The sequence below is a fragment of the Thermochaetoides thermophila genome, assembly GCF_000221225.1.
Source record: "Thermochaetoides thermophila DSM 1495 unplaced genomic scaffold scf7180000011822, whole genome shotgun sequence".
In the NCBI taxonomy this organism is placed as follows: domain Eukaryota; kingdom Fungi; phylum Ascomycota; class Sordariomycetes; order Sordariales; family Chaetomiaceae; genus Thermochaetoides; species Thermochaetoides thermophila.
Window position 1 is genome coordinate 1,319,465 of NW_006383038.1, and position 25,700 is coordinate 1,345,164.

The 25,700-nt window shown below is 50.3% G+C and overlaps 7 protein-coding genes across 7 annotated transcripts; 5 read left to right on the plus strand and 2 right to left on the minus strand.

The window, feature by feature from the left end:
* Positions 1-1,092: 1,092 nt before the first annotated feature.
* Positions 1,093-2,133, plus strand: CTHT_0068000 (uncharacterized protein; the record flags this gene model as incomplete). The annotated part of the gene is made up of 1 exon (XM_006697028.1): positions 1,093-2,133. The coding sequence occupies one exon, from the start codon at positions 1,093-1,095 to the stop codon at positions 2,131-2,133; it is 1,041 nt and encodes a 346-aa protein (XP_006697091.1).
* Positions 2,134-3,050: 917 nt separating this feature from the next.
* Positions 3,051-3,961, minus strand: CTHT_0068010 (uncharacterized protein; the record flags this gene model as incomplete). Its single annotated transcript, XM_006697029.1, has 3 exons — positions 3,051-3,233; positions 3,289-3,606; positions 3,692-3,961. 3 exons carry the CDS (start codon positions 3,959-3,961, stop codon positions 3,051-3,053), a joined length of 771 nt encoding a protein of 256 aa, XP_006697092.1.
* Positions 3,962-4,614: 653 nt separating this feature from the next.
* Positions 4,615-7,478, plus strand: CTHT_0068020 (uncharacterized protein; the record flags this gene model as incomplete). Its single annotated transcript, XM_006697030.1, has 4 exons — positions 4,615-4,638; positions 4,761-4,865; positions 4,940-5,627; positions 5,686-7,478. 4 exons carry the CDS (start codon positions 4,615-4,617, stop codon positions 7,476-7,478), a joined length of 2,610 nt encoding a protein of 869 aa, XP_006697093.1.
* Positions 7,479-8,012: 534 nt separating this feature from the next.
* CTHT_0068030 (uncharacterized protein) lies at positions 8,013-9,677 on the plus strand (the record flags this gene model as incomplete). The annotated part of the gene is made up of 1 exon (XM_006697031.1): positions 8,013-9,677. One exon carries the CDS (start codon positions 8,013-8,015, stop codon positions 9,675-9,677), a length of 1,665 nt encoding a protein of 554 aa, XP_006697094.1.
* A 2,177-nt stretch (positions 9,678-11,854) lies between these two features.
* Positions 11,855-14,260, minus strand: CTHT_0068040 (uncharacterized protein; the record flags this gene model as incomplete). Its single annotated transcript, XM_006697032.1, has 1 exon — positions 11,855-14,260. One exon carries the CDS (start codon positions 14,258-14,260, stop codon positions 11,855-11,857), a length of 2,406 nt encoding a protein of 801 aa, XP_006697095.1.
* A 7,021-nt stretch (positions 14,261-21,281) lies between these two features.
* CTHT_0068050 (putative FAD-binding protein) lies at positions 21,282-23,135 on the plus strand (the record flags this gene model as incomplete). Its single annotated transcript, XM_006697033.1, has 1 exon — positions 21,282-23,135. One exon carries the CDS (start codon positions 21,282-21,284, stop codon positions 23,133-23,135), a length of 1,854 nt encoding a protein of 617 aa, XP_006697096.1.
* A 1,605-nt stretch (positions 23,136-24,740) lies between these two features.
* On the plus strand, positions 24,741-25,435 carry CTHT_0068060 (putative nitroreductase family protein; the record flags this gene model as incomplete). Its single annotated transcript, XM_006697034.1, has 2 exons — positions 24,741-25,108; positions 25,183-25,435. 2 exons carry the CDS (start codon positions 24,741-24,743, stop codon positions 25,433-25,435), a joined length of 621 nt encoding a protein of 206 aa, XP_006697097.1.
* Positions 25,436-25,700: the final 265 nt, after the last annotated feature.

Below are 25,700 nucleotides of genomic sequence, written 5' to 3' on the forward strand. Positions count from 1 at the left end.
GCCCCCATGTGGGCTGTTATCTTCTTTTGGAGGTATCATGGAGGACTAAGGCTAGGATTATCCACAAGGGCAGAGAAATACCATCAGGCAAGGGATTATAACGAGGGCTTCTTGAAGAGGGGTTTCTTTGAATATCGGGAGGGAATTTCATAGAAATTAATCTGGTAGGGCTCTAATGATATGAATACATTTACCTGGTTTTGAAGTACTTTTATGGTGCCTGCTTCATGAGCTCCGGATTACACTTCGAAGGGTAAACAGGGAAAGTGATATTTATCTAAGCATCCTTGAGAGCGTGATTGTGCCCAAGCTGCCTCTCTTCATCAAGTGAACTTCACTATCCTCTGATGAGTTCCAGGGATGATGGAAATCATTTTCCATTGGGTTGATGTTGCGATCTCTGATTAGGTTGCACGATTCAATTCTTTGTCATTAAAGCTAGATATGGAATACCAGCATCTGTCATATGCTAGGTGAACCGTTTGTAGATACTGTTTCCTCTCTATAGGTTAGGCTTCCTGATCCCACATGTGTCGAGGATAAATGGTTTGGCAATGTTTTCCTGCGATACAGGCTAGGGATCCACAGAGGAAGATGGATGGAACCATCAATGCGGATACTTATCCCCTCACGATATGCCCCGCCGTTAGCACAAGTTTAATGCCACATTTTCCTCGCATCTGCTGCGGGGCTCGTGAACAACAGAAAATATCACGGACTTGCACCGACTTTTCCACATCTGCCATTTGAGGGAGCCAATTCCTGGAAAGAATCTCAAGGGAGTTCAATCACGAAATTGAAGCACAGAACACAAGTGGGAGGAGAAAGTGTGATGTGCGGGGCAGCTCATGGTACGTCCCCGGGTTGTCAAGAGATCTTGCACTTCACGTTTGCCTGAACTTTAACACGCACGACTTACCTTGGGCCTTCGTCGTCTGAACTGATCGCAATCGTTTGCCTCCACATCCTTGACGTTATTTCTAGAAACTTATCGTTAACACCACTCCACTCTTGACGTGCAAGGTTCATCCCTCCAACACAGTCGCAGTGTTCAAACAGCACAAACACCCTCCTAACCCCCAAAGCAAGCCTATGTCCCTCATATCTCGCATCTCCCTCACCGGTCCTGAGACCTCCGACCCTGAGGACCTCCTCAGTGACTCACTAGGTGTCGTCTTTCCGGATGATGTGACCAACCAGCACGGCGACTCACACCATGGTCTCCTCTACACGTCGCCGTACCTCCCAAACCCAATCCAGCTGGCACTGGCCCAAGTCGAAAATGACAGTGATCGCCGTCTGTTCAGCCACTACTTGTGGAACTCGTCACTGCTGCTGGCAGAATTGATTGAGGCTGGTACATTGGGGCTGTCGTTGCCTCAGCCATCGGAAGAACTCATGGGGTCGGAAGCAAATGATGGATCAAGCATCGAGGCAACTAGCACGGATGATCAAGATTTAAAGAAGCTAAAAAGAAGGCATCTCGGTCCTCCAGTCTCTTTGTTCGATATCACGGGGCTGTCGACCATCGAGCTAGGAGCAGGCACTGCCCTTCCATCGATCATGGCCGGGTTAATTGGTGCTCGGCGGGTCGTGATCACGGATTATCCTTCGAAGCCGGTGCTCAAAACACTGCAGGAGAATGTTAAGGGCGCGATTCAGGCCAAAAACGCCCCTTCGGGGAGATTTGCTGTCGATCCTGAAACCACAGATGTTCTCGTAGCGGGACATGCCTGGGGCGAGTTTGACACGCCGCTGGCGAAGGAGAATTGGCATGCATTCGACCGCGTAATTTCTGCCGACTGTCTGTGGATGCCCTGGCAGCATGAAAATCTTAGGCGGTCGATCGAGTGGTTCCTGAACGAGGATGAGAATGCACGTGCTTGGGTAGTTGCTGGGTTTCACACAGGACGGCAGAAGATGCGTGGATTTTTTGACAAGGAGGCGCTGGCAGCGGTTGGTCTCGAAGTTGAGTATCTCTGGGAACGCGATTGCAATGGCATGGATCGGCCGTGGGCGTGGGATCGAGGCATCGAGAGCATCAGTGTGCGTAAGCGCTGGCTGGCGATTGGGGTGTTGAAGAGGATACGTAAGTCGACGGAGAACGGCGGCCAGGAGAACAGGAGTCAGTAAGACGAGGGAAACATAGGAAACTTGGGGGGCCATGAATATATACCCTGAAGATCGTTCCAGGCATGTTGTTCAGCCGCAGCTGTTCCAGGCAAAGCGTCCCTTGAAAAGAGGTTGAGCTGAACGTGCGTTGAACTCCACTCCGCGCGGCTATCGTCTGATTTATCGCCGTCTTGGGAAAGATCCTCGGGGTCTGCCGAATCACGGGCTGGGAAGTTATGCAAGTGAGAATGAGCGGCCTCCGGGCTTGATTCCATGCAGATGCTGCATTTGTGTGGCCTGGATGGTACATGGGTGTTTTAGCTGGCAAGTCGTAGACAGCTTTGCTTGATCCAGTAACGCTCAGGCTATGGCACTGCTTCTTTACAGGGTAGTTCTATCATCGACTTCATGCTGACACCCATCTTATATATCAACAAAGAAGATAGGAAGAGTATTTTGGCGATCACCGTGTTGAATACCGGATATCTTGAGGATATCGCCCAGATGATCTCAAGTAACTTTGTCCCATAAATCCCCAGGCAACGGTTGAGATAGCAGAATGCAATTGGGTCAGCAATGCCATTATATTGGGATCCAGTAAATCTGCTGGATATCCATGCTATGTGACACGCTTGTCTTTAGAAAGAGGGGTCAAAGTTACAGATTTGTTTGAAACGTCCTTATGCCCATTCCAAAAAGAATTCCACTTCCTTTGGGGGTGGAGAGGGAAGGGTAGGAGGGCATCATTGAGCTCAGCACCATTTATCGGAGTGTCCTTGATTAGAATACTTGATGCACAGTGAGCCACTTTCTTCTGTGAGCAGGCCATTGCCTGACTACAGAATCGATAATATGAGACCGGGAAGATCGGGCTGACTTACATTCAAGGTAATATGGACGGGTATCTGCTCACTCAAACAAGGACGTGTAGAGATCGTTTAGACCTTAAGATCAACGATCTCGCTTCTCCAACCAAAGCCCGCAAGGCTGCTGCTGTCAAGCATTCTCATCCCCGAGGCCTCACAGATCTCGATTGCAACCTTTCGGACAGCTCTGACCTGCTCGACAGTTGCTCCAACGTTGAGAGCACCTCGCAGATGCCCCTTGAGTTGAAGGGGCACCTGTTTGCAGTCAGAACAGCTATCACAAGATTAAGGAAAGATGAAGACGACCTACATCTTGTGGGATTAAACCAGCTATCATGACAAATGAGGTTTCTGCCGCGCTAAGCAAAGTGGTGTTGCTCAGAATGTAGCCATACATAAGCTGAGCCACCAACCCAAGGTCTTCTGTCCCAGACTGGAACATCTGCCGTAAGACCCTAGGCGCAACCTTGCCATAAAGCCTGTCGAAGAAGCTCTGGCCACGCTGGAGGATTTCTGAGGTGGGAGTTTCAAACACCTCCGAACGCCGGTTTGTAGGGGACGTAACTTCAGGTTCGTCCAATAGCTCCTGTGGAGTCACTTTCTTCAATTCCTGCAGGGCATTGATTGTCTAGATGGAGGAGGGCAAAGAATCAGCCAGCCAGGTCCGACTTAGCACGCCGTGCCCCTTGTTAGAGAAAGGAGGCTGAAGATACCCTGGGGACACCGCCTATGGCGGTGAGTTTGATCAAAGCCTCACGCAGTCGACGGGTGACTCTGAGCTGTTCGTCGTAACTCAAAACGTATTCGGCATGATCGGAACCGTTATTCAGAGCATGTTGATAGATCTTAGAGACTTCATCGGGCCGGTTGAGCTGAGTGAGAGTGGCTGCTGCAATCAGATACCATGTGTTGCTTGGCAGATTGGGAGTATTGCGGATCGAAGAGAGCAGCGATGGCGTGAGGATGGCTGGAAGAGAACTCATGGCGAAAAGTTACACAGTCCGATCAACAAAACCCATGAGAAAGAATACCATCAAAGTACTGCAAGCAACCTGCAGTGTACAGACTGTGCTAATATCCCGATGCCTTCTCTTTATAGAGCAGAAAATGATACTATTGATGTGTTAGCCGTAGTGTTACTCAAGGTTAGTTTTGAGTGATTACACCGTCGTCACATGCATTGTCACATGTCCTCAGGATCGCAGTATTGGGAAAGACCACCAAAAGTGTTGCTGGGAAGAAGTGCGCATGTAGCCCGGTGCAAGTACAGGACAGCAATAAGCCGATGAGTGGGGCAGCACCGCCACTCCAGCCTCACAGGTGACCCGGGTTTCATACCCAAAGGGTCTCTGCCTGTGGCTAGTGAAGTGCGTCATTCCTTATCGGTTGGCTGATTGATGTTTCATGGGAGCTGACACTGGGTCCTGTGTCCCCCAAGCTCACTAACCTTAACGTGGCAACAATTGAATTCCATCATCCGTCATCCCATCCTGTCGCTGCCATCAGCTCTTTGTACGGAACGCAGCCATTGGAAGTTTTGCGCCAACACCATGGACACCTGATTTTCAGGCTGACTCTCTCAACACCACTTTGACCGTCTGCCCTTGCCTCACCTTTGATAGAGGGGCTGATGAAGATGCGGCTAGCTTGGTACGCAGGGGTATGTTCGACCTTTGTGATTCCCCTCCTCTTCTCTCTTTGTCACTCTCTTGTCAAAGTCGACGGGAATATCACTTCTCGGGTTGAAGTATGATGCTGAACTGACATGTCTTGGTTGATTAGGCCTCCACGGCCCTCGCGGCCGCTGTGGTTACGTCCGCGTTCTACCAGCGCTCCAACTTCTATTCTGCGATGGTGCATCTCTCGCAAAGCAACTTCTCATTAATGGTGTGCCTCCCCTTTAGCGTCCCTGCCATTGTTGTTATCATCAACTTATTCTGACAACACCGGCGATGTCATAGGTTTTGATTAACTTGGTCCTCGTCGTTTACACCACTTTCATGTATTTACTCCAACGGATTTGCTTCGGCCCCCTCCGTGCCACTGAAATCGAGCAGCTCTACGAAAAGGCTTGGTTCGCTGTCACGGAGACATGCCTCGCGATGACTGTTTTCCGTGATGAAGTCGGCGCCTTTTTCCTCGTCATGTTCACAGCTCTCGTCACCGGCAAGGTTTGGGGCTGGATTGGGGAAGGCCGCGTAGAGGTCTTGGAGCAACAACCCCCGGCCAATCCTCGACTGTTCCACACACGACTCGTCATCTCGCTCTTCATCAGTATCGCCTACGACATCTGGCTCCTCACTTACACTGTTAGAGCAGTGATCCAACAAGCCCGTCCTACTATGATGGTTATGTTCTTGTTTGAGTTTGCTGTTTTGACCATTAGTTCGCTCCACACTGCCTCCCGGTACATCTTCTCCTTGGTTGAGCAGCAAGCTATTAAGAGGCAGACCCGCCAGCGCCTGGAGGAGAGACGTCGCCGCATTAGGGAACAGCGGGCTGAGATTCTCAGACGGAGGGACGCTGAAGGTGCATCGACGGCCGACAACGAGCCCTTGCCAGACGAGAATGATATTGATGAGATGGACATCGAAGTTCCTGGCTGGGAAAACAAAGGCCAATGGGTTCTTATTTTGGATCTGCTTGCAGGTTGGTATCATCCAGTTCCTTTTTAGACGTCTTCCAACTGACTCCGGGACTGTCTCAGACCTCATCAAGCTTGGTATTTACACGGCCTTCTTCCTCGTCCTCCTAAGATTCTATGGCCTCCCCATTCATATCATTAGGGATTGGTTCATGACAACCAGATCGTTCTTGAAAAGGCTCCACGCTGTCATTCGCTACCGTCAGGCGCTAAAGCATATGGATCAGTACCCGGACGCCACTGCTGAAGAACTCGAACGGGAGGACACATGTATCATCTGCCGAGAAGAGATGCGACCGTGGGATCCCAACGACTCTACGTTGGTGCAGCGCAGTCGCGCAAAGAAACTGCCTTGCGGCCATGTGCTGCACTTCGGCTGTCTGAAGAGCTGGCTAGAACGTCAACAAGTCTGTCCCACTTGCCGGCGCCCCGTAACCCAACAGCGACAGCAACCGGCTGTTGTAAATGGTAACGCTATGGTATTTAGACTTGGGCTCAATCTCCCTGCTGGCCAAAACCAACCAGCTCAGCCGCCAGCCAATAACGGCGGTCAGGTTCCTGGCGGTGACCGGCCAGCACAAGCCCCTGGGGCACCCGACCCACGGGCTAACAACCAGAACCGTAACATTAGAATGTTCAACCTGGGTCCTATTAGGGTCGGTTTTGCTCAGGGAGGAGTCGAGGAACTTGGGGAGATGGCCCAACGATTGCAAATGATTCCTAATGCTCCAAATCCTCCTGTGCCGACGCCGATGGTACCCGCACCACAAGCAACTGCACCTAACACCGGCAGCCTAATCCCAGCGCTCGATGACTTGCGTACTCAGCTCCTGACTCTCGGGCAGCAGGTGCGACAGGAGCTGGCAAACCTCAATAACGCGGCTCAGGAGTTGCAATACTTGAACGCCCTAATGAACGAGATCACCCGTCTCCGCCAGCAACAACAACAACAACAGCAGCAGCAGCAGCAGCAGCAGCAGCAGCAGCAGCAGCAGCAGCAGCAGCAGCAGCAGCAACAGTCGAGGAGTCACCAGCAATCAACACAGAATACTACTACGAATTCTCCAAATCCAGTTTTGCATATTCCACAACCTCAACAGGTATTTACATATCCGTTTACTCAGCTTCATGCCTCGTACCCATTGGGGCCAAGGCAGGCTTCTGCCGTTGTCACCAGGCATGTTAGCACTGCACAAGTGGCTCCTATCCCATCTGGCAGCCCTGATCTGCCTGAAGGAGTGGTCATCCCTCCAGGATGGACTCTACTCCCCCTTCAGCGTATGGACATGGCTCATCCAACATCAGACGGTCCCCAAAACGCTGGACAAGCTTCTGTTTTGAATCAACAGGAAATCATGCAACTCCTGATTCCTCAAGCCCCGAATAACTCTCAGTCTCAAGGTACTAGCCCAGCACGTGCTGAGAATGGCCCATCTGGACAAGCGGTAGAACAGAGGACAACGGAAAATCCCCCCCCGGAGCCTTCCCGTACGTCAGAATCATCGGGTACCGCTGTGGACAGCGGAGAACAGAGACAATTATCTGCCTCACCCTCTGTGGCTGCGCCTACACCAGTAGCCCCAATTTGGGGAGGATCGGCACAGCTTTTTGGTGGCCGGTTCACAGTGCCTTCTGGGGCTCAAGGCACGTTGACACCAAGTTCCCAGACAAACCAGGGAGAGAGCAATGATGGGGGCCAACTCTCGAGTACGACTGCCAATGGAGCTACGTCTGACAGCAATGTCCAACCACAAAGCCGTCCCGAAGTTAATGGCACCGCGGGCGAAGGCCAAAGAGGGCCAAGAGCGGTGACAGTGGAGGATGTTGATGACGAAGGTGAGGAAGACAGGCAATAGTTTCCTCGAGGCAAGCTTATGTTTTTTTTTTTTGTATTGTACCGTTCTCAGGTAGCACATGTTCTGGCGTTCTGGAGTTGGCGTTGTTCAAGCCACGGCGTGTGTGCTCGATAGGTTTGAATAGCATCCTTTTACAAAGGCAAGAGCGGAAGTTTGCCCAATTAGGTCGCCATTTCTATTCCGCTTTTGATATCCCCAAAGTGTCTTATTTTGACATCAGCCCCTAGTTTACTTTGACAGAGAGCAGCAACTTCCCACTATGGCAGAACCAATTCGTCGTTGTTCTTACGGGGCAGGTCCCTTCTGCCTTAGATCCCTTGAACCTGCCATTCCCATCGTCATGGAGCCGTTCTCAAACAGTTGTGAGTAAGATCATCCTCCTCTGAGCCATCGTGGACTTGAAGCGGCTTGTCTTTTGAAGGTATTCGAACGCCACCACAATCAATGCTTCCTTTACTTATATCCGTATAGGTATAGTATTACACTTAGCACCGTCTTCAACGCATTTCATACATTAAGTCCCTGGCACTCATCATGTCTGCTATCCACCTTCCCACAGTTGCAGTCAATGCTGCTCTTAATATCAACCCTGACAGCAAACAGAGCCTGAGCTACACGACAAACAGTGACGATGACTGCCCTCCCCCACCACCATTCCCATCCTCCGAATCGTCTGGTTCGCCCGGCTCTTCCGCCTCAACTCCAGACAAGTCACTTTCGCCCGTAACACTGAAGTCTCAATCTCAACAGTCAGATATGTGCCGCCCACAACTTCCATCTGACAGCCCCTCCAGCGGATCATCAGCAATCCTGGCATTAAAAAGCGACGAATCTCCTCGAGGCAGACAACTTCAACGCCGCTGCCGTCATCTACGCGTACACGAGGCAGTGAAGCGGCGAGAATCGCGTCACCAGGCCCTTCGACAGCAGGAGATATGGCTAGAAATGCAAAATAGCTGGTTTGATGAGCCCGAGGCTGTAGAACTCGGGCTCGAGAAGGATACTAAAGAAAAGACCGTTGGATCGAATAATGGGGCACATGAGAATCAAGGGTCGGGGCTCAAAGAAGTGTTGTCCGTGCGGTTGCGCTCGGTCAATGATAAGAAGAACCTTAAAGAGCCTGCACCGAGATTGGATTCAACAACCAAGTCTTCGGAAGCCATGGGATACACCCCATTCAACGGCTGGGGCTTCCGTTCCATGAGGACAAGTTTGTTCAAGAATGTTGCTGCTGCCAGACGATTGAATTCATGTGAAGACGAAAACTGCTGCTATTTGTTGCGTGAAGAGCCAGTTGATGAATACATGTACTGGAAGGACAGACAGGAGAGTGCGGACTACGCTGCTAGAGTGATTCTCGCGTCCTATGAGGCTGGGGCTCGGCGAAATGGTCAGTATCGTCGTCCACATCGGCATGGACATCGTCGAGGTGGCTGCAACGCCAATACCATTGGCCGTAGAGAACGGAAGAAGAGAAGGGCTCTGAGAATGAAGGATTTCTCATTGGACCTGGAATTACGTGGAGGGGATGCTGAGAAAGATGGACTCGAAGGGCCTAAGAAGAAAAAAGGTTTCAAGGCACTCTTCGAAAAGACAAAGGAGATATCAGAAAAGTTGGGCTGGAGCGAAACTCTTGGTCGTTTGAGCATCTTTCAGGCAGTTCCAGTTACTCCTTTTGGATCGCCAATGATCTTGCCCCCCATGGGAACCTTGGACGTTGCAGGAGCATTCACTGGGTTTCGCAACAATGATGACTCTAGCTACAGGTACCAAGGAGATGCATCCTCGAGCACAAGCAAAACTGACAGTCTGACATCCTCCGTCGCCCCTTCATATCGTTCTACGCCTATCTCTTCTACAACCAACATGGCGACCGACAAAGCCGAAGTTCAAAACTTTCGGCGGTGTCATTTGATCAAGACTGATAACAGAAATATATCCGCCCATCCTGCGTGGAAGAACTACCGATGCATCCCGCCCAGGTTAAAGAACCAGCGGTGGAGCGCCCCTGAATATTTTGGCCAGGGTACTCAGAACGTTTATGATGCTCAGGAAGTTTTGGAGCAAAAGCTGGGACTAGGAAGGAAACGGAGTCTCGCATCGTTGACGCGGCAACTCGCAGCAAAAAAAGGTGAAGATCAGCATGGAAACATTCTGAGGGTCATACATCTCGTTCCCTCGGCAGGTCTGGAACCTTGACGGAGTAAAGGAGGACGGTGGGCATGGGGGTTGCAAGTGATAGTCACTTGCTTTTCAAAGTTTATTCTGGAGGGAGGTATATAATGATCTCTCAGGAGATCTGAGAAAGTGTGAGAGGGGATTCTGTCGGCAGATGCCGTTTTCTCAGGTCTCTTACGATGCCAGGAGAGGTCTACGGACAGCGTTCCTGTGTCATATCGAGCAGAACTTAGCGATAACTTGTCATGTTTACCTTCCTCATAGTGAGCAGTTGAACTGAAATTGGCGTGAAGGCTTGGGAACGTGTACTAGTATGTCCAATAGTATGAAATTCCCTGAAAACTTACAGGCTCCTAGGGACTTACCTGTAAACACACTTGATACATATCTTTTCATTGGTTGTGAACCATTGGCTAATAAAAAGGATGGGTAATACAACATCAAATTATTCGCCCTGTTTTCCACCTCCTCTTTTCACTGGTTTGCAATTCGGGCAGCAGCCCGCCTGTGCCGCCGTCCAACGAGATCACAAGTTGTCGTGCCACAATCCATCAACAAGTTTTCAGGTCCTGCATAAAGAGGCTACGAGACCGTGAGACCTGAAGATCAAAGCTCGAGGCTTGCATGTTGCACAAGCCCAACAGAAAGGACTTGCACAATCACGTTCTCTGACATCTAGAGTTGGAGGTTCTTGTCACAGACTCCCTGTGAGCGTCTCCATCAAACTCAGTATTCATGTGACTAGGCTGCTCTACGGGACTCCAAGCAGGGATTTCTCTTGGGGATCTCTGAATGATCGCCATCGGAAAAGATGTCGGAAGTATACTTATTAGTAGATGTTCGGACCCTGATGCAACAACCATGCCCGTGGAATGCGCCACAGTACTAAAAACAGCGAGTTGGAAAATGCAGGAGCTAGCCCCGACTGGTGCATGGCTATCCCATGTCAATGAGAGTGAAACCAATAACGTTACACGCCCTTTGACAAGGTTATACATATTTGGCGGCTTGGGGGCGGCAGCACGCGTGCTGCTGTTATCGCTCCTGTTTGTATGTCAGCGCCGACATTCAGGGTTGACTTTGAACCCTGATAGTCTATTAGAGTTTTGATTCTACGTGTTTTTCCTCCCCGAGGCCTTGGTAATGAACGGTCTTCATTGGCAATATCAAGCGCTTGTTTGCAAGAGATTAGTGGCTCTCATATCTCTGCGGAGATCTGTCAACAAGCTAATTTGTCAGGACGGATGAGGAAATGCGGCACGCTATTGACTCAAGCTGCTTAAAATGCAGCAAGCAGAATGTGTTTCTGCTAGATGCTGTGCGCCACACTCTGCATCAAAGACTGTCTCGTGACCCAGAGGTTCAGAGTAGATAGCCTCTGGAACAAAAAAGTTAATGTCTCGACTTCGGTTTAAGCAAATTGAGTGAAGAAACTCCTAATGAAGTTTTCCTTGTGAGGTCCATAGAGCCTTGAGTTCCCGTTGCCTTATCTGTGCAACGTCACAGACAAAGCCAGGGGCTAACGTAACGATCAAACTCTTGGTAAATAGGATGTTGAAGCAGCTGCCAGCAAAGGTGACAAGTTAATATGAGCCTTGAAGAAGGACCAAACAGGGAATATCCAGTGGGAACTCGAATGTTTCGTGATTCGGGTTGACAAAGTCAAGAGCTTAATGGGGTTTAATTAGGTAGATATCAAGCATGTTAACCCCTATTCCTGGCCATTCAAACTCCAAACCTGACGCATATGCAAAGCTGTTCTGGATTTAACCAATGAAGTCCTAGTCTCCCAAAATCATTCTTCTCTATGCCTCGTTGACCCGACTTTCTTTCCGCTCAGTACGTCCAGTATACAGTTACATGGGAAAGGTAGCAGGTAAAGCGCAGAATACAGTCGATAGAAGGGCAAAATAGAAGATAAAACAGAGTTAAGCCCGTCAACACCGAAGCGACAATTAGTAATGATATATCAAAACGCAACATGTGAACGAAAGACTTCGGATGACAGGCTTTGAGTTCGAGTCTTGCTTGATAGGCATCCATCTTGACCACACTTCTTGCAGCCATGTATTTCAGCGGCTGGTTCTTCCTGTTACGTCCCTTGCTGTCATTCTGTGGGGGACATATTGGTAAACAGTGATGCCATGATTCTCCGAGCCTGATCAAGAAAACTGGGGAATATCACCGAATCTGTTCCCTCAGTTTTGGAAAGCACTCCTCACTATCCGAGCAACCGATCTCCATAGTTTTCTTAAATGGAAATCGGGCGGAGGGTTGTGTTGACCATGGCGGCCCGCTATCCCTTGATGCTGATCAGCGTCGGGGTTTGTCTTTTTGATGGAGCTTCCCACATCTGAATACCCATTCTCGGTACCGGATAGCTCGTTTTGGAGATTTCCCACCGCTGCTGCAGGTGTCTCAACATGCTGCGCTGTAATCTCTGTGCGTTCTTCGTCCTGAATGACAGGATGTGGCGGCTTAACTGAACTCGCAGGAGAACTGTTGGTTACGTTTCTGTCATTGTCGTTGTGATGCGTATGTCCCGAAGTAAGTGCATGTTCTGTGCTCACATTTGTCTGTTCTTCACGGATGGCAATCGGTGATGCCATAACTGAACTCGGAGATGAGTTGTCAGCCACCCTTCTATCCCCAGAATGATTTGGGTCTGTCGGAGATGGTATGGCTGTTGGGACATCGTCCGCCCTTTCCTCTGTCCGTTCCACCTGGATGGCAGAGCTTAATGCCATGAACGAACTGAGTAGTGAGTCGTAGGTAATGGTCCCATCATCCGTCCTTTTATCCTTTTCAGGCATGCCCACGCTGTTATTTTCCATGCAGCTCTTGACACTCTGCTCCTGACTGTCAGAGCTGACAGGGAGACTACCATGCCATTCATCCCAATAGCTGCCATGTGCGGCACCGTCTTTAGGCCACCAGTATAACACCTCCTCTTGCCAGCGTCGTAGATTAGTTAGGCGTCTGCTGGCTTTTTGAAAAACAAGCTGGGTTGTGGCAAGCAGCACCATGCACTCAAGACGGCAGGTACGTACACGGTGCATCAACCATTGGTTGACAAAGTCAACTTTGTTTTTAACGGAAGCCTTCATCAGCTTCAAAATACCAATTTCTTTCATGCACTCAGCACGAAGTTGTGCCGTGGTTGGATCTGTTTTGGGCAGCGCTAGCACTCGTGCTAATGCCTTGATGGGGGAAAGGAGTTGGAGGATATAGGTGGGATTTGACATGAGGATTGAGAACAGCGGATGAGCAAGTGCGCTTGGTTTAACAGAACCAGGAGACGTTTTGAAAGGGTCGTGAGCAGGTTGAGCACGCTGAAGATGGGAGTGAAGAAGATGGTGTGTTGGTCCAATGTCAATCATGCCGTCATCTGGATGTGGGGACCAGTCAGGAACGTTTGAAAATATGGCAACCTCCTCTTGGAATGTGGGATGTTTGCGCATCACTCCTTTACTCAAGCACAGTTCCCGAAGGTATGTGAGGCGTCGTGATGCTTGGTCGACCTTTTCGCGTGCTTCCTTGGCCAAACTCTCATAGTCGCGGAGGAACTCGTAATCTCCCTGATTGATTGACAGTCCAAAGCGTGCCTCGAACTCCTTCATCGTATCAGGAATATTGACCAGTGATGATCGGAAAGACTTTAAGTCGTCGTCAGTAACATTGTCTCCTGTCAAGTGCTTCCGCAAGAGGAACTGCCGTTCCAGATCGGACAAAAGTCGCTCGCGGTCGACCTCAATTTCTTCACAGAAGTCCTCTGCAGAGTTGAGTTTCGCAGCAGCATCTAGGAGCTGACCATAAAGGGGATGTATATCATCTTCCAGTTCAGCGGAGATCCCAAGTAGGATGTCCGGGGTGCGAAGTGATGACTGGTCTTTTGCGCTTGAGTTCTCCTCTTGGGCTTGGTCGTTCAAACTATTATCACCTTGTACTGCAGTTGGATGCCTCGCCAATGGATCTCCATGTAAGGCTGGAAGACTCGTCTCCATTCTCGTTAGCTCCTGCTCTTCCGTCTCAAGTTCTTGCTCCATTGCTTCGTAGGCCAACTCGGCAGAACAATAGACGTTTCGTGCTGCTTGCATTCGCTCGAAATGCTGTTGGATCTCTTTGACTGGCAAGATCACGAACTCTCCTTCAGTGATCAAGCGTTCTCGAACAGCTTGCATGAAGCCATTGTCTGCCAGATCTTTCTCGCGGCGAAGGCTGCGCAACTCCTCTCGTCTCGCAGCCATGACACGCCTTAATTCCCATATCTTGTGACGTTTTGCGCGACGTCTGACTCCCAATAACTTGACAACGACGAACGCGACTAATCCCGCAACACGGAACCAGATTGAGGGGATTCTGGGCTTGGTCGGACCGGGCTGTATTAGAGCGACAGCTGGAGATGTACATCTTGTGTCCTGTGGTGATGGATAGCGGATTTTTCGGTCTTCGTGATAAGGCCCATCAGATGTATTTTCATGTAGTTGCATGGAAGCGCATGAATCAGACAAGGGAGGTGGTTGTGGTGGCGGCGGCGGCGGCGGAGGAGGAATAGGGCGGACAGGAAGAGGAGGATAAACGGGTGGTATGAAAAATGGATCCATCCTGCGTAGCGACACCAGTCGCCGTTGTTGCACACGTCGCTACTTCCTGGGAGAAGACTCGGCCTGGTGAACGGTTGCAGGATGCAGATCCACATCGATAACTCAAGATTTCAAGTTTGTCTTCTTGAAAATGTTAAGGGGACGCGCAGCGTCTTGCTCAGTTGGTACAGCTCACATTATGGTGTAGATAGTCGTGGGAAGAAGAGAAGGCGTGTTGCAGGCTGGGGCCATTTGCTCGATGAAGTGGCACATTATCATTATGAAAGGCGTTCAGGGATTGGTCGCAGTGTCCTGTAGCAGGGGTTATTAACGTGAGCCCTGAAGATGCATACCTTTGTTGTATCGGGTACTTACAATACATTGAAAGATACTGAACTGTAACACCAACAAGGCATAGTTCCGGACATTGGTCCTAATTCCTCTCTGGATCAAATACGTTCATCTCTCTTTATCCCCACAGGTCAATCAGAATGTGATTGCATTTCATTCCCACGTTGTGTCTAGTAGAATCAGACGATATCCACAAGAGCGCTTGCCAGCATTTCTTTTTGGGGTCAACTTGTCGCTTGCGGAGGACCGGCAGACACTGAACTCAGGTATGGTCTCTATTCTGTCTCAGATGCAGCAACTCCAGTGATGGCGATTAGATTCGAAGAGATCGGCTATCTTGCGAATTCCTCCCTGGGCGTGGAAATGGCACGAAATACACTTCCAGAAGGCATTCCCAGCAGTGCAGTTGTCAGTTTGGCCGGGGTCTCTTCTTGGCGCTAATACGCGTCAACCATGCTGTGTTGTATGCTAAGTATCCATAGCGCTTAATCTATAAGTGGTGAACCACTTTCTGTCAAGTTCCATGCAATAGGATAAAAGTATGAGGAGAATGTGAAGTGTTGAGGTAGCAGTTCTAGAGGTGTTTGGGATGAATGCAGGCGAGGAACTGCCTACAATGCACACTTGTCGCTTATTGAGGACATTGGTAATACCAAAGCAGATAATCTGAACTCAAGGCCCCAATAATCGGGTCGGGCCGACAAAGGCTCGGTCTCAGCTGAGGTGCTTGGAGTACATGGCAGCCTATAGGTAACGTCCAAGTGGGTCACGCGGATCGTTACCCGTCAGAATCTGCGAAGGGATACATCCAAACCAACCCAACCTCCCACCCAGTCTTCACCGATTTTCTCTTTCTAGTAGAATATTGTGTAGTTCTGCCCAAACTTGCAGCGAACACCTATCATATCCGTGCAAAGACCTGTATCACTATCGCATTCTCACCTATCCACGTTGACAATAGCATAAAACCAACCTGTTTAGCCTTTTTGCAAACACTCTAGGCTGGGCACTTATGCCAAGTGGTAAGATCCGCAGACCACCCTGGAGTATCTGACTTGGGACCCTATTCTGTCGGAGAACTGTGTAGGTTCGGAGTCTGTATCATAGCATTCCATGATTCCGGAACTGCATTGGAGCCCGATAAGAACGGTAACGCCCACCCAATCCACCTACAACCCCAAGTACTGCACCTCATTGCAAGTGTCTCTAGCCTATGAAACGGGTTTCATGATGCATCCAATTTTCTTACATTTTCTTTTGGGTCTTTTCTTTTGGGGAAGTCAAGGTTGTACAGGCACTGACATCCTTTCTGTGATTGCATTACCATCTACCTTCTCTAGAAGCATCCTCGTGGTATCTTTTCTTCACTCAGATGGGCATGTCCTCCGAAGTTAACTACTGACGGCTGCGGGTAAGCGGGCACGAAGGCTCAACTGACCCCCCCTAATATTTACTGCAATGCACTGGTACCACACCTACCTGGCTTTTTCGGAACGAGAGGGGAGGGCGTCACGAGCCTTTTTTTCTCTTAGCCAATAATGCTTGCATCCGCCCGCAACATAGACAAAAGAAACAGCCACAGCCCCTCTTGAAGATAGAAGGGATATGTTATGTAGGTTATTGCCTGCCAGAAAGTGCCTCCTCGATCTAGTAATTGTAAATTCCAGACTAAGAGCGGGGTCAGCCCAGGCTTACCCGTATGACTGCGGCTCTACAAAACTGTCCACTCTGCCTTGCCAGACGGACAGAGGCTCCCAAAGCGAGAAACATCACCTCTCAACGTTCAGTTCAGCATTTGCACGTATCTATAACCGCTGCCCCTTTCAATTCCGGACAGATCCTCTCACACAAACACGCCCGTTCTTAATCGATATATCTCACTCAGACTTTCCTTTGGTGTTTTTCTACGTACTGATCAGATAACTACTGTGGTGAAAGCACTTCTTTAACGGAACCCCGTTGACCAAATTGTTTTATTTCAAGCCATTGCTTTACGGGGGTTTTCCTCCCAATGTCCTTCAGTGGGAAGCATGCATCGGGTGGCTGGCGTGCGCAGCATTTGGATGAATATGGAAGCCAGTACAAAGTAAATCAAACCAGGCAAGGTAAATACCATCTGTTCTGGAGCTCTACCTGCGTTTCGCCTACTAAGGGCTTCTATTCTCAAAAGGAGACTATGAGCATGATATCCCAGACTACAATCTCGGGAGCGAAACTATACCACGAGGTGGTGCAATTGATTTGGGAGGTTTTTCGAACCTTAGTTTGGGCAACACAGCACCTCAGTACATGCAGGATGACACTTACAGTTATGTATCTGATGCCAACGGAGGTAACTTCAGTTCTCTTACTTTGCTGTTTCTAATTGTTCTATGAGCTTATATATAACATTCTTAGACCAAGCCCACCTCGCAGGCGTCAAGGGAGAGGTTACAGGAATCAACGAGACTTCCTCCCTAAATATTCCTTGTGCGGAACCATTCTATTCAAAGCACGCGGCCGCATTGCAGTTGACCGGTGCAAATACATCTGCTAGTCAAGAACTTGGAGAGAACCAAGGTAAGAACTATCCGGAGAGACTATGTTTATAATTCTAGTCTGACTTGTAGGAACCACCAACCAGGTACCGTTGACTTAGCTGCCGCAGAGTTGGCAGACTCGGTCGAAGGTTATGAGGCCGGCAGTAATCTGACAGCCTACGAACAACCTTTATCAAATGGCTCAGCCATTCCGTACGCAGCAGCGGCTCCCCGGACTCATTACGGGTCTGGTCGTCGAAGGTCTCATCATCCATATCCACAGTTTCATATTTTCGGCTCTGACTGGTTTGTTCCCGGATTGGTATGTTCCTTGCTATCTTTCCGCCCAATATCGCAAAGAATTACTCACAAAACTTTCGGATCATGTAGGTATTTAAAACCAAGTGGTATGAGCCCAAAGGCCGTGGGGCCATAACAGATCCCCGTACTGTCAATCGCTCAGATATCGGTGAGGTGTGGGAAGGGATTCGCCGTTTCATAGTGGTCGCGAAGTCTACGGGCAATTCAGTTTGCGTGTAAGCACCATTTGCTACACTGATAGACTGTGAACACCGCTAACCATTTGGGTTCAGCCCAATATACACCTATAGTTACCGCGCTTGCAAAAAGGATGGAGTCAAGCCCGAAACTCATGGAATCATACACGATGAACGAAATCTTCCTGAGCTCCTCGATGGTGAACCAAAACTAGGCTTTAATCCAGTGCGAGCAAGACTATTTGAAATTACGGAAATGTTGGCCAGGGAGTCACGAGTTGACTACGCAAAACTCTGCACGGTTGAACATAATGCTGCCATCGCGATGGTTGGCTATGTTATTCCCGAGGATTTCGACAGAATTGTTACTCCTGCTGTCGATTTCTGTTGGCAACAACGCGAAAGAAACGCTATCGACTTTGACGGTATACCACTACCGATTCCTATGAATCCTTCTACTTATCAGCACAGGCAGAGACGGAAGGATAGACACCGGTGAAGCCTGTTATCCGAGACCAGCAAACTTCGAACAATCGAAGTTTTGCAATTGGAGAGGAGTTGAACAGATTTCTTCTCCACTATCAGGCCATCTTGACAGGATCATTCCTCTTTTTTCCACCTATCCTGCCTCCTCAAACGCTTTACCGTGGAGGAGCAAACGGAACCACACGTGGATCTTTAGCTGGTTGATGATCGGCCAAAATAATTACGTTTCTCATCTGTCACTCGATTCTGTGTGCCTAAGCAGGATCTGATTTCCAGGCCCCTTGGAGTATATCGCACATGTGCTTGGCAAAAAAAAGGGTTGATGTTACCGGGCTTCCACTAAGACTATGAACAGACCGACTGTCTAAAATCACTTTCATCTCTTCTCTATCTTGATTAGCCGTTAGTTCTTGGCAATTTACTTGCGATCTCTAAACTTAATACATAGAACGAAAAGTTCATTTGTCAACTGAAGGAGGATCGATTCTTATCACATACCTTCTCCGATTTCAGACTGTTGTTGAGATTTGTGGTTTGAGGTTGTGGGTGTAAAACACAGATGAGGTATATGTTATGGCTGATGGCTATGCAGTCGCAGATTAGTTTCGCATGATATATCACTCGTTTAGTCCTCGCATCGGCTTTAGAACAAAGTCACGCCCACTTGTCAAAGTAGCGTCGAGAACATATGCATCCAGCAACCAAACATCTAGACAAATATATATGAACCAAGCAGTATATCGACGTTTTGAATGGAGGACGCTGACTGAGGTTCATCTTAATTCTTAAAGATGCAGTATGGCTCATGACCCCCGATGTCCCGTATCATTGAAGCTCTTGACCAAGACAAACTTTTACAGGATGGTCCAGTGCTCTTGAAGTCATCTCAATTCTAAGCTTACATTAGTCTGAAGCGTGTATATAGAAGACTTGAGTCCGAAGCACGAGAGAGTTGATAGCAGTTGCCATTTCGAGCAATAGCCCCATACCCTGGGCTGATGCATTACCTAAGAGTTAGTCCCGGTCACTGCTCCACGCCACACGTCAAGCCAAAATGCTCTTTAACACCATGAGATGGCCTACCCAATTAGCGTGATCCTCGAGATCATTATGCAATATGAGTGTTGAATTGCACAAGAGGCTTTAAAGGGGTTAAACTGTATGATCCGCGAGACAAAGTCGCTCCTCTCGTCATCCCACAAGTTGAACTAATATGAGCGATGACGGAGCTGACTTCAACTTGCTTCGGACTTCCCGAATTAAGCAAAGTTTTATTACGTGTCTGTGTTGTGACTGCAATGTTTGCACTCTCAAAGCAAATTGCGTGCTGGTACACATCACTTGGGAGCTCTGTGAGCCTGCAGGCTCCGGTTCTCTGCGGTGTTGAGTCGCTGCCGCTCCACCTTGTTGCGAGCTCTCTTGGGCTTTGGGAATATCGTTACCCCGCACATGTGAGTGAAACAGATACTAAATGCAGCTGGAAGCTTTCCAATCTGTAGTTTAGTTGCAGAATTTAGGAAACAGTTTGGAGACGATAAGTTAAGGCCCTCTAGTCTTACCGGCGGCGCACAATGAAAGTCTGGTACTTATTAGAGCCAGTCTGTGCCTGTCAGGACGTGAGTCTCGTCATGGGATTGATGTATGCGGGTCAATCCCACGCGAGCTGTGCTTGCCGCTTATCAGATGATCTAATCTCGCGGAGTTAAAGGAAAAGTGTAGGAAACGCCAGGCTTGGCGCCAGAGTGGGGCTGATTGATAATTTTTTGATTGATTAGATATCCCCCGCTTGGGGCGTCATACTGTGTGTATCTTTCAGAGACACACCGTGTGCCCACTCTCTTGGTTCAACTGGCGGATGGCGCCGAGGTCGGAGAATGGCTTTCGACAACTCAAAATGCAATTGCTGTGTCACGCATTTCCATTGGCACAGCACGAACACACGAGATGGCACATTCATCTCCGTGAAACAAGGCCCATCAAGTCCACTTTTCCCACGCTGAATGTTTGAGCTGTTTGCCCCCGAGATTTTAGCGGCGCTGCAAAGCCCAACGTCCGGCTGTCCAACTCGAGGTGGCAACTGGGGAAGACTTGTTGGGGCCCAGTGGTCTGATGCTCGGCAACAGCCCTCGTTACGGCTGGTATTTGTTCCGGAGCAATGGACTGTTGATGAGACGATGCGAAATTGTCCTGATCTGAGCAGCCAGTGACCATTTTCTGGAGATATATGGATTCGAGATACCTTGTCTGCCGGCGCCAAGTCAGGAAAAGTCTCGCGGAGCATCCCGGGTGACTAGACGCCAAGGCAGAGGGCCGCACAGGGCTGCCGAGCTGATCAGCTCGATCGAGGCACGAGGTTGCAACTACGTTGACTGACCGCTACCGTCCCCCCTGGATGCGGCCTTAGCCGCCCAAAAAGTCGCGTTTAAGGATTGCGAAAGAGATGGGCGCTTGTTTGGCTACAAAAGAAGAGCGCGAAACCTTTGCAGATAATCCCAGTGATGCAGACCCGCGGTGTCGACTGGCCGGTAAATTGTGGTAACGGGGACAACTTGGAAGTTGCTGCATGTGTCTTCCCGCGATCTGCGGAAAGAAACGGCCGACCGGAAAAGGCAAGGCCAAATAGATCCCTGTAGATCGCCCAGTCCTCCCACACTGTATTGGGGCCCCCACCGCAGTTGCCCCCTACACTGTGGGTGGGCTTTTTCATCAGCGCCTGCGCTGTGACTGAAGATTTTAGTCAGGCCTTGCCAATTGCCAGCCCGAAGGACCTTCTCCATTCTTCTTTCTTTGTCCGTCTCCCGGATACTTGAGCCAAGGGTTGCATCGCTCAGAGTGTTGATCAAGAGTGCTCTTCGAGCATCGGCTGTGTGTGTGAAGCCGACATTGGATTTACATCATCCATCCCAACCCAGGGCCTTCGGGTAGTCACAATCCCTTGAGCCTCGGTCCACTTTTGCGCAACCCAACTCCGTCCGGAGGTCTGGAATATTTTTCGGTCATGCGGCAGGGCTCTGCTTGATTGCCGTTCACGAGAGTCTCGATCATCTTGAAAAGGTCACTGCGTTATTATCCTAGGCCGGTCGATCGTCTCCTGTGCTTTTTCTGTTCTTGAGCTTTTCGCACTCGAGTTTTTTTTTTTTTTTTTTTGGCGAGCTAGTCTTCGAGAAACGCCGGTCACCACAAGGCAGAATGACGACACAAACAGATCTGCTCCTTGTCGAGCACTCGGCCGCGAGCATTCCCGAAGAGCCTCAACTCGGCTCCTTGCCGGCTTCAGAAGCTCCGTCGCTTACCTACTCGGACTCGTCCGACGAGCCCGAAGTGGAAGACCCCCCCCAGCCCGTACCACGTCGTCGCCGGGCCTCAACACGGCTGATTGCGCAAAGCCCGCTCGATGTTCAACGCATTACCGGCGAAACCACGACTCAATTGATCAAGCGCTGCTGTGGAGGTGGCTGCTGCCTTGGCCTGGGTCCCAAGAGGGACGGCGTTGAGTCCGAGCCGATTGAACTCCCCGACAACGATGCTTATCGGTCCCTGCTTCTCAAGATTGACCAAATACCAATCACGCTAACTGGAGTATGCGAATTGCCCGAGCAAACCGTTTTTCTACAACCCATGCGGCGACCGTCTACTGTCCCATCTCCTACCGGTGCTAGCCCTCTCCCGAATCCAGACAGTACAAGCTCGCTCCTAGGCCAAGTCGAGTCTAAGTTGCACAGCCTGACCCTCGAGGACCTCGATACGCGGATACAACCCCCTTCCTTTGTCCAGCCGCATCCGCCCCACCATGTCTTCGCTGCTCGCATTGTCAACTCGCGCGAGTTGACTCGTCCCGGTGCCGAGAAACGGACGTTCCATTTTGATCTTGATGTCACGAATTATCCTGACGGCGAGGGTACTGACTTTAAGGTCGGAGGAGCAATTGGTGTCATGGCACCCAACGAAGCTTCCATGGTAGAGGAAGTGCTTGATCTGCTTTTAGTCCCTCGCTTTTTGCGTGACAAGCCGGTTCTGCTGCGGACGACCAAGGGCCGCTGGCCCACCGTTTGGGGCGACGACATGGCACGCGAGCTTGTCACAACCCGTCGTGACTTGCTCACTTGGTGCTCTGACATTCAGTCATACCCGCCCACGAAGCAGCTCCTGCGTGTTCTGGGCGAGCACGCAACCGACGAGAACGAGCGCAAGATTCTTCTATATCTCTGCTCTGCTGAGGGGCAAGGTGTATTCTGCGACTTCCGCACCGGTCCTCACGTGTCGCTTGTGCAATTACTGCACGCCTTCCCAAGCGCTAAGCCCCCTCTCGATATGCTCCTCTCGGTTCTTCAACCGTTGATGCCTCGCTTCTACTCTTTGTCCAACGACCCGCATGAGTCATACCTGAACCGAGATGGCAAGCAGCACCGGCTCATCGAGATCGCCGTCACTGTCCATGAGACTGCGGACTGGCGCACAGGCAAGCGGCAAGGTGTTGGCTCTGGCTTCTTGCAACGGCAGGCGCTGCGGTTCCTTGAGGCCAAGGAACGCGGCGAGAAGGATCCAGAGTTATACGTTCCCATGTTTAAAGGGCTGATGCAGAACCCTCTGGCAAAGCAGTTCAAGTCGGATGGTCCCATGCTTCTGATCGGCGCTGGTGTTGGCATCGCACCTTTTCGTGGCTTCGTCCAACGCCGGCTCAAGACTGCCAACTGTGCCAACAAAGTCTGGGTGCTGCAGGGCATTCGCGATTCCCATGTCGATGAGCTTTACAGTGGCGAGTGGGGCGCACATGAGGGTGAGGTGAAGAGGGTGGTTGAAAGTCGCCGCCAGGGTCGCTATGTTCAGGAGGAGGTCAGAGCACAAGCCGACCTTGTCTGGTATGTCATCAATGCCGTCGATGGCCGTGTGTTCGTCTGCGGCAGCAGCAAGGGTATGGGCGAAGGTGTTGAGAATGCGCTTGTTGAGGTCGCCATGCGCAAGGGTAACCTCCAGAGGGAAGAGGCAGAAGAGTTCTGGAGGCTGAAGAAGGAGGCTGGACAGTATATCGCCGAGACTTGGTGATGCATTGATAATAATTTTGCTCTTTCGTTTCGTCTTCTTACCTCTATTCTTTTTAATCTTTCAGAAACCTTGAACGTACCATGTGTACATAACATTTATTGGCTTGGAGGGGAACTGCGGGATGGGATACGGCGTTTGCGGGTGCGCTGATCATGGCTTATGCTTAGAAGGCGCTGATATCTTTGATACACATGACGGCTCGGGCTCCGTGCTAGAGTGGACATTGTATACACTAGCTACCGAAGAAGACAAGATAAACGGGCAGTAGAAATTTGAGAGTATGCTTTTGCTTGACATGGGCTTCTGGTAGAAGTGAACGACACTAGTCTCAACACGAGACTGCTTACACCGCAAGACCCAAAATGGACAACGTGAGCTTGTTAATGTGGTTTAAGGTTGGTGAGGCATCGGGAGATTCAACATCGTAGTCACGATTCTAGAAATCTCCATAGGATCCTCTTATTAACCCACCAACGGCCAGATACCACTTGCCTGCCTGAGCGACCTCCATTTCAGCCCTCCATGATCCTCGCATTACAAGTCATCCTCAGGCCCTCTGCCAGTCTGGATTGGATTTCTAATCATGGCGTATCTGGAAGTGTCCGCAACCACTCCCTAACAGAACCTTTCTTGCCTTCGCATCGAAAGAAGCAAGTGAGAAAAAGCGTCACCGCGCGCTTGCGGCCTTGCATCGCATCGATGGTGCAATGAGGTGGTTGGCATTCGGTGACCCTCTCGGCGGGGTCATTACTTAATGCCGAGAGGCGGTCCCCAGATCCACATGCCCATATTTCTCCACAACTCTCGCAACGCAACGTTTTGTCAGCATTTTGAAATGCTCGTCAAGCCCCTATCCGCCTGGCCCAATACAAGGCCCTTCCCGATATGGACGGCTAGCCGGTGACGATTGGATGGTACTGCGCCGCCACGCTGCCGCCCCTCATCTGTTTTTTTCTTTTCCCGATTAGTCTTCCGCGCGGTTGAGGTTGGCGGGTAAGTCGCCCAACCGCCCATGGAGAGGCTCCACAGAAGTTTTTTTTGTTGTTGCTTTGTTCTAGGATGAACACTGCGCGCACGCCAACAGCGCTCATGATGGGGCAAATCTTGGGCCCAAAATGGTGGGATCACGGCTGCCAAGTGGATGCGCCCAAGGTCCAACTGTTGATCAATTCTCCCAGTGGGTGGGGTAAAGGGCCGTCTGCTGCGCTAATGTTGAAGAAGAGAAGAGAATGCAGCATCCGTAATCCGAAGAGAAAAAAGAGATAGCCATGGAATCCCCGCGCGCGAGACCTTGATTGGCCCCTGGCAACTGCCGGCTCTTCAAGGGGCCCTTCTTGTCTGATGTAACGTCGAAATCTGATACAGGAGTATATAAACCCGGGGAGCATGCGATGCTTCCCCTTTATAGCCCGGTCCTTCTCCGTTGATGCCAGAGAAGAAAACAAGATACCCTTCATGCAAAGACTTCATCGCTCCATCAGCAGAGCCATCACTAAGTTCCACGGAACAATTTTACTTCGGAGAGTCCAGTCTACCGCCGCTGCTGCTCAGCAAACCATCGCCAACACTTCCACCAATAATACCACTCCCGTCACATCAGTCAAAATGGCCACCTCTCTGAACGCCGATACTTTCCTCGCCCACATCAAGAACCGTCGCTCCTACTATCCCCTGAACAAGGAGCTGCCCATCTCAACGCAGCGCATCCAGGAGATCATCGGCGAGGCGGTCCAGCATGTGCCCTCAAGCTTCAACTCTCAGAGCAACCGCGTCGTGGTGCTCTTCGGAGCCGAGCACGAGAAGTTCTGGGACCTGACCACCGAGGTGCTCAAGGCCATCGTGCCGGCCGAGCAGTGGGAGCCGACCGGCCAGAAGATGGCCATGTTCCGCGGCGCTGCCGGCACCGCGCTCTTCTTTGAGGATCAGGAGGTCGTCGAGGGCCTGCAGGCCAAGTTCGCGCTGTATGCCGACAGGTAGGTTGGCACATTGCGACGACTGGACAATGTTAAGCGAGGATGGTATGGTATGCTAACGACAACCTCTCCAGGTTCCCCATTTGGGCTAGCCACAGTACCGCCATGCTGCAATTCGCCGTCTGGACTGCTCTTGAGGCTGAGGGTCTTGGTGCCAACCTCCAGCACTACAACCCTCTTGTTGACCAAAAAGTCCAGGAGACCTGGAAAGTGCCTGCTAGCTGGAAGCTGAGCGCTCAGCTCGTCTTCGGCGGCAAGGCTGTCCCCGATGCTGGCGAGAAGACCTTCCAGCCGCTTGAGCAGAAGCTCAAGGTCTATGGAGCTTGAGTGTATATAATGTCTTTCCATGAGGTATATTGATGTTTTCTTTTCTGGGTTATTCTTGGCAGGTGGGAGCATGGTTGGCGGAGTTGAGTAGAATCGTTTCGCCTAAACATAAACGAATAGAGCATATCGGTTGACTTTAAATACCTATTAAGCCAATATCAAAGAGTCAATGTGGATGGGAAATTAGTTCTTTGCTCAAACAGTATTATTCTATGCTTCAGATATCGTTTCCACGACCAACAAATTGATTGCCAATATCGCAGAC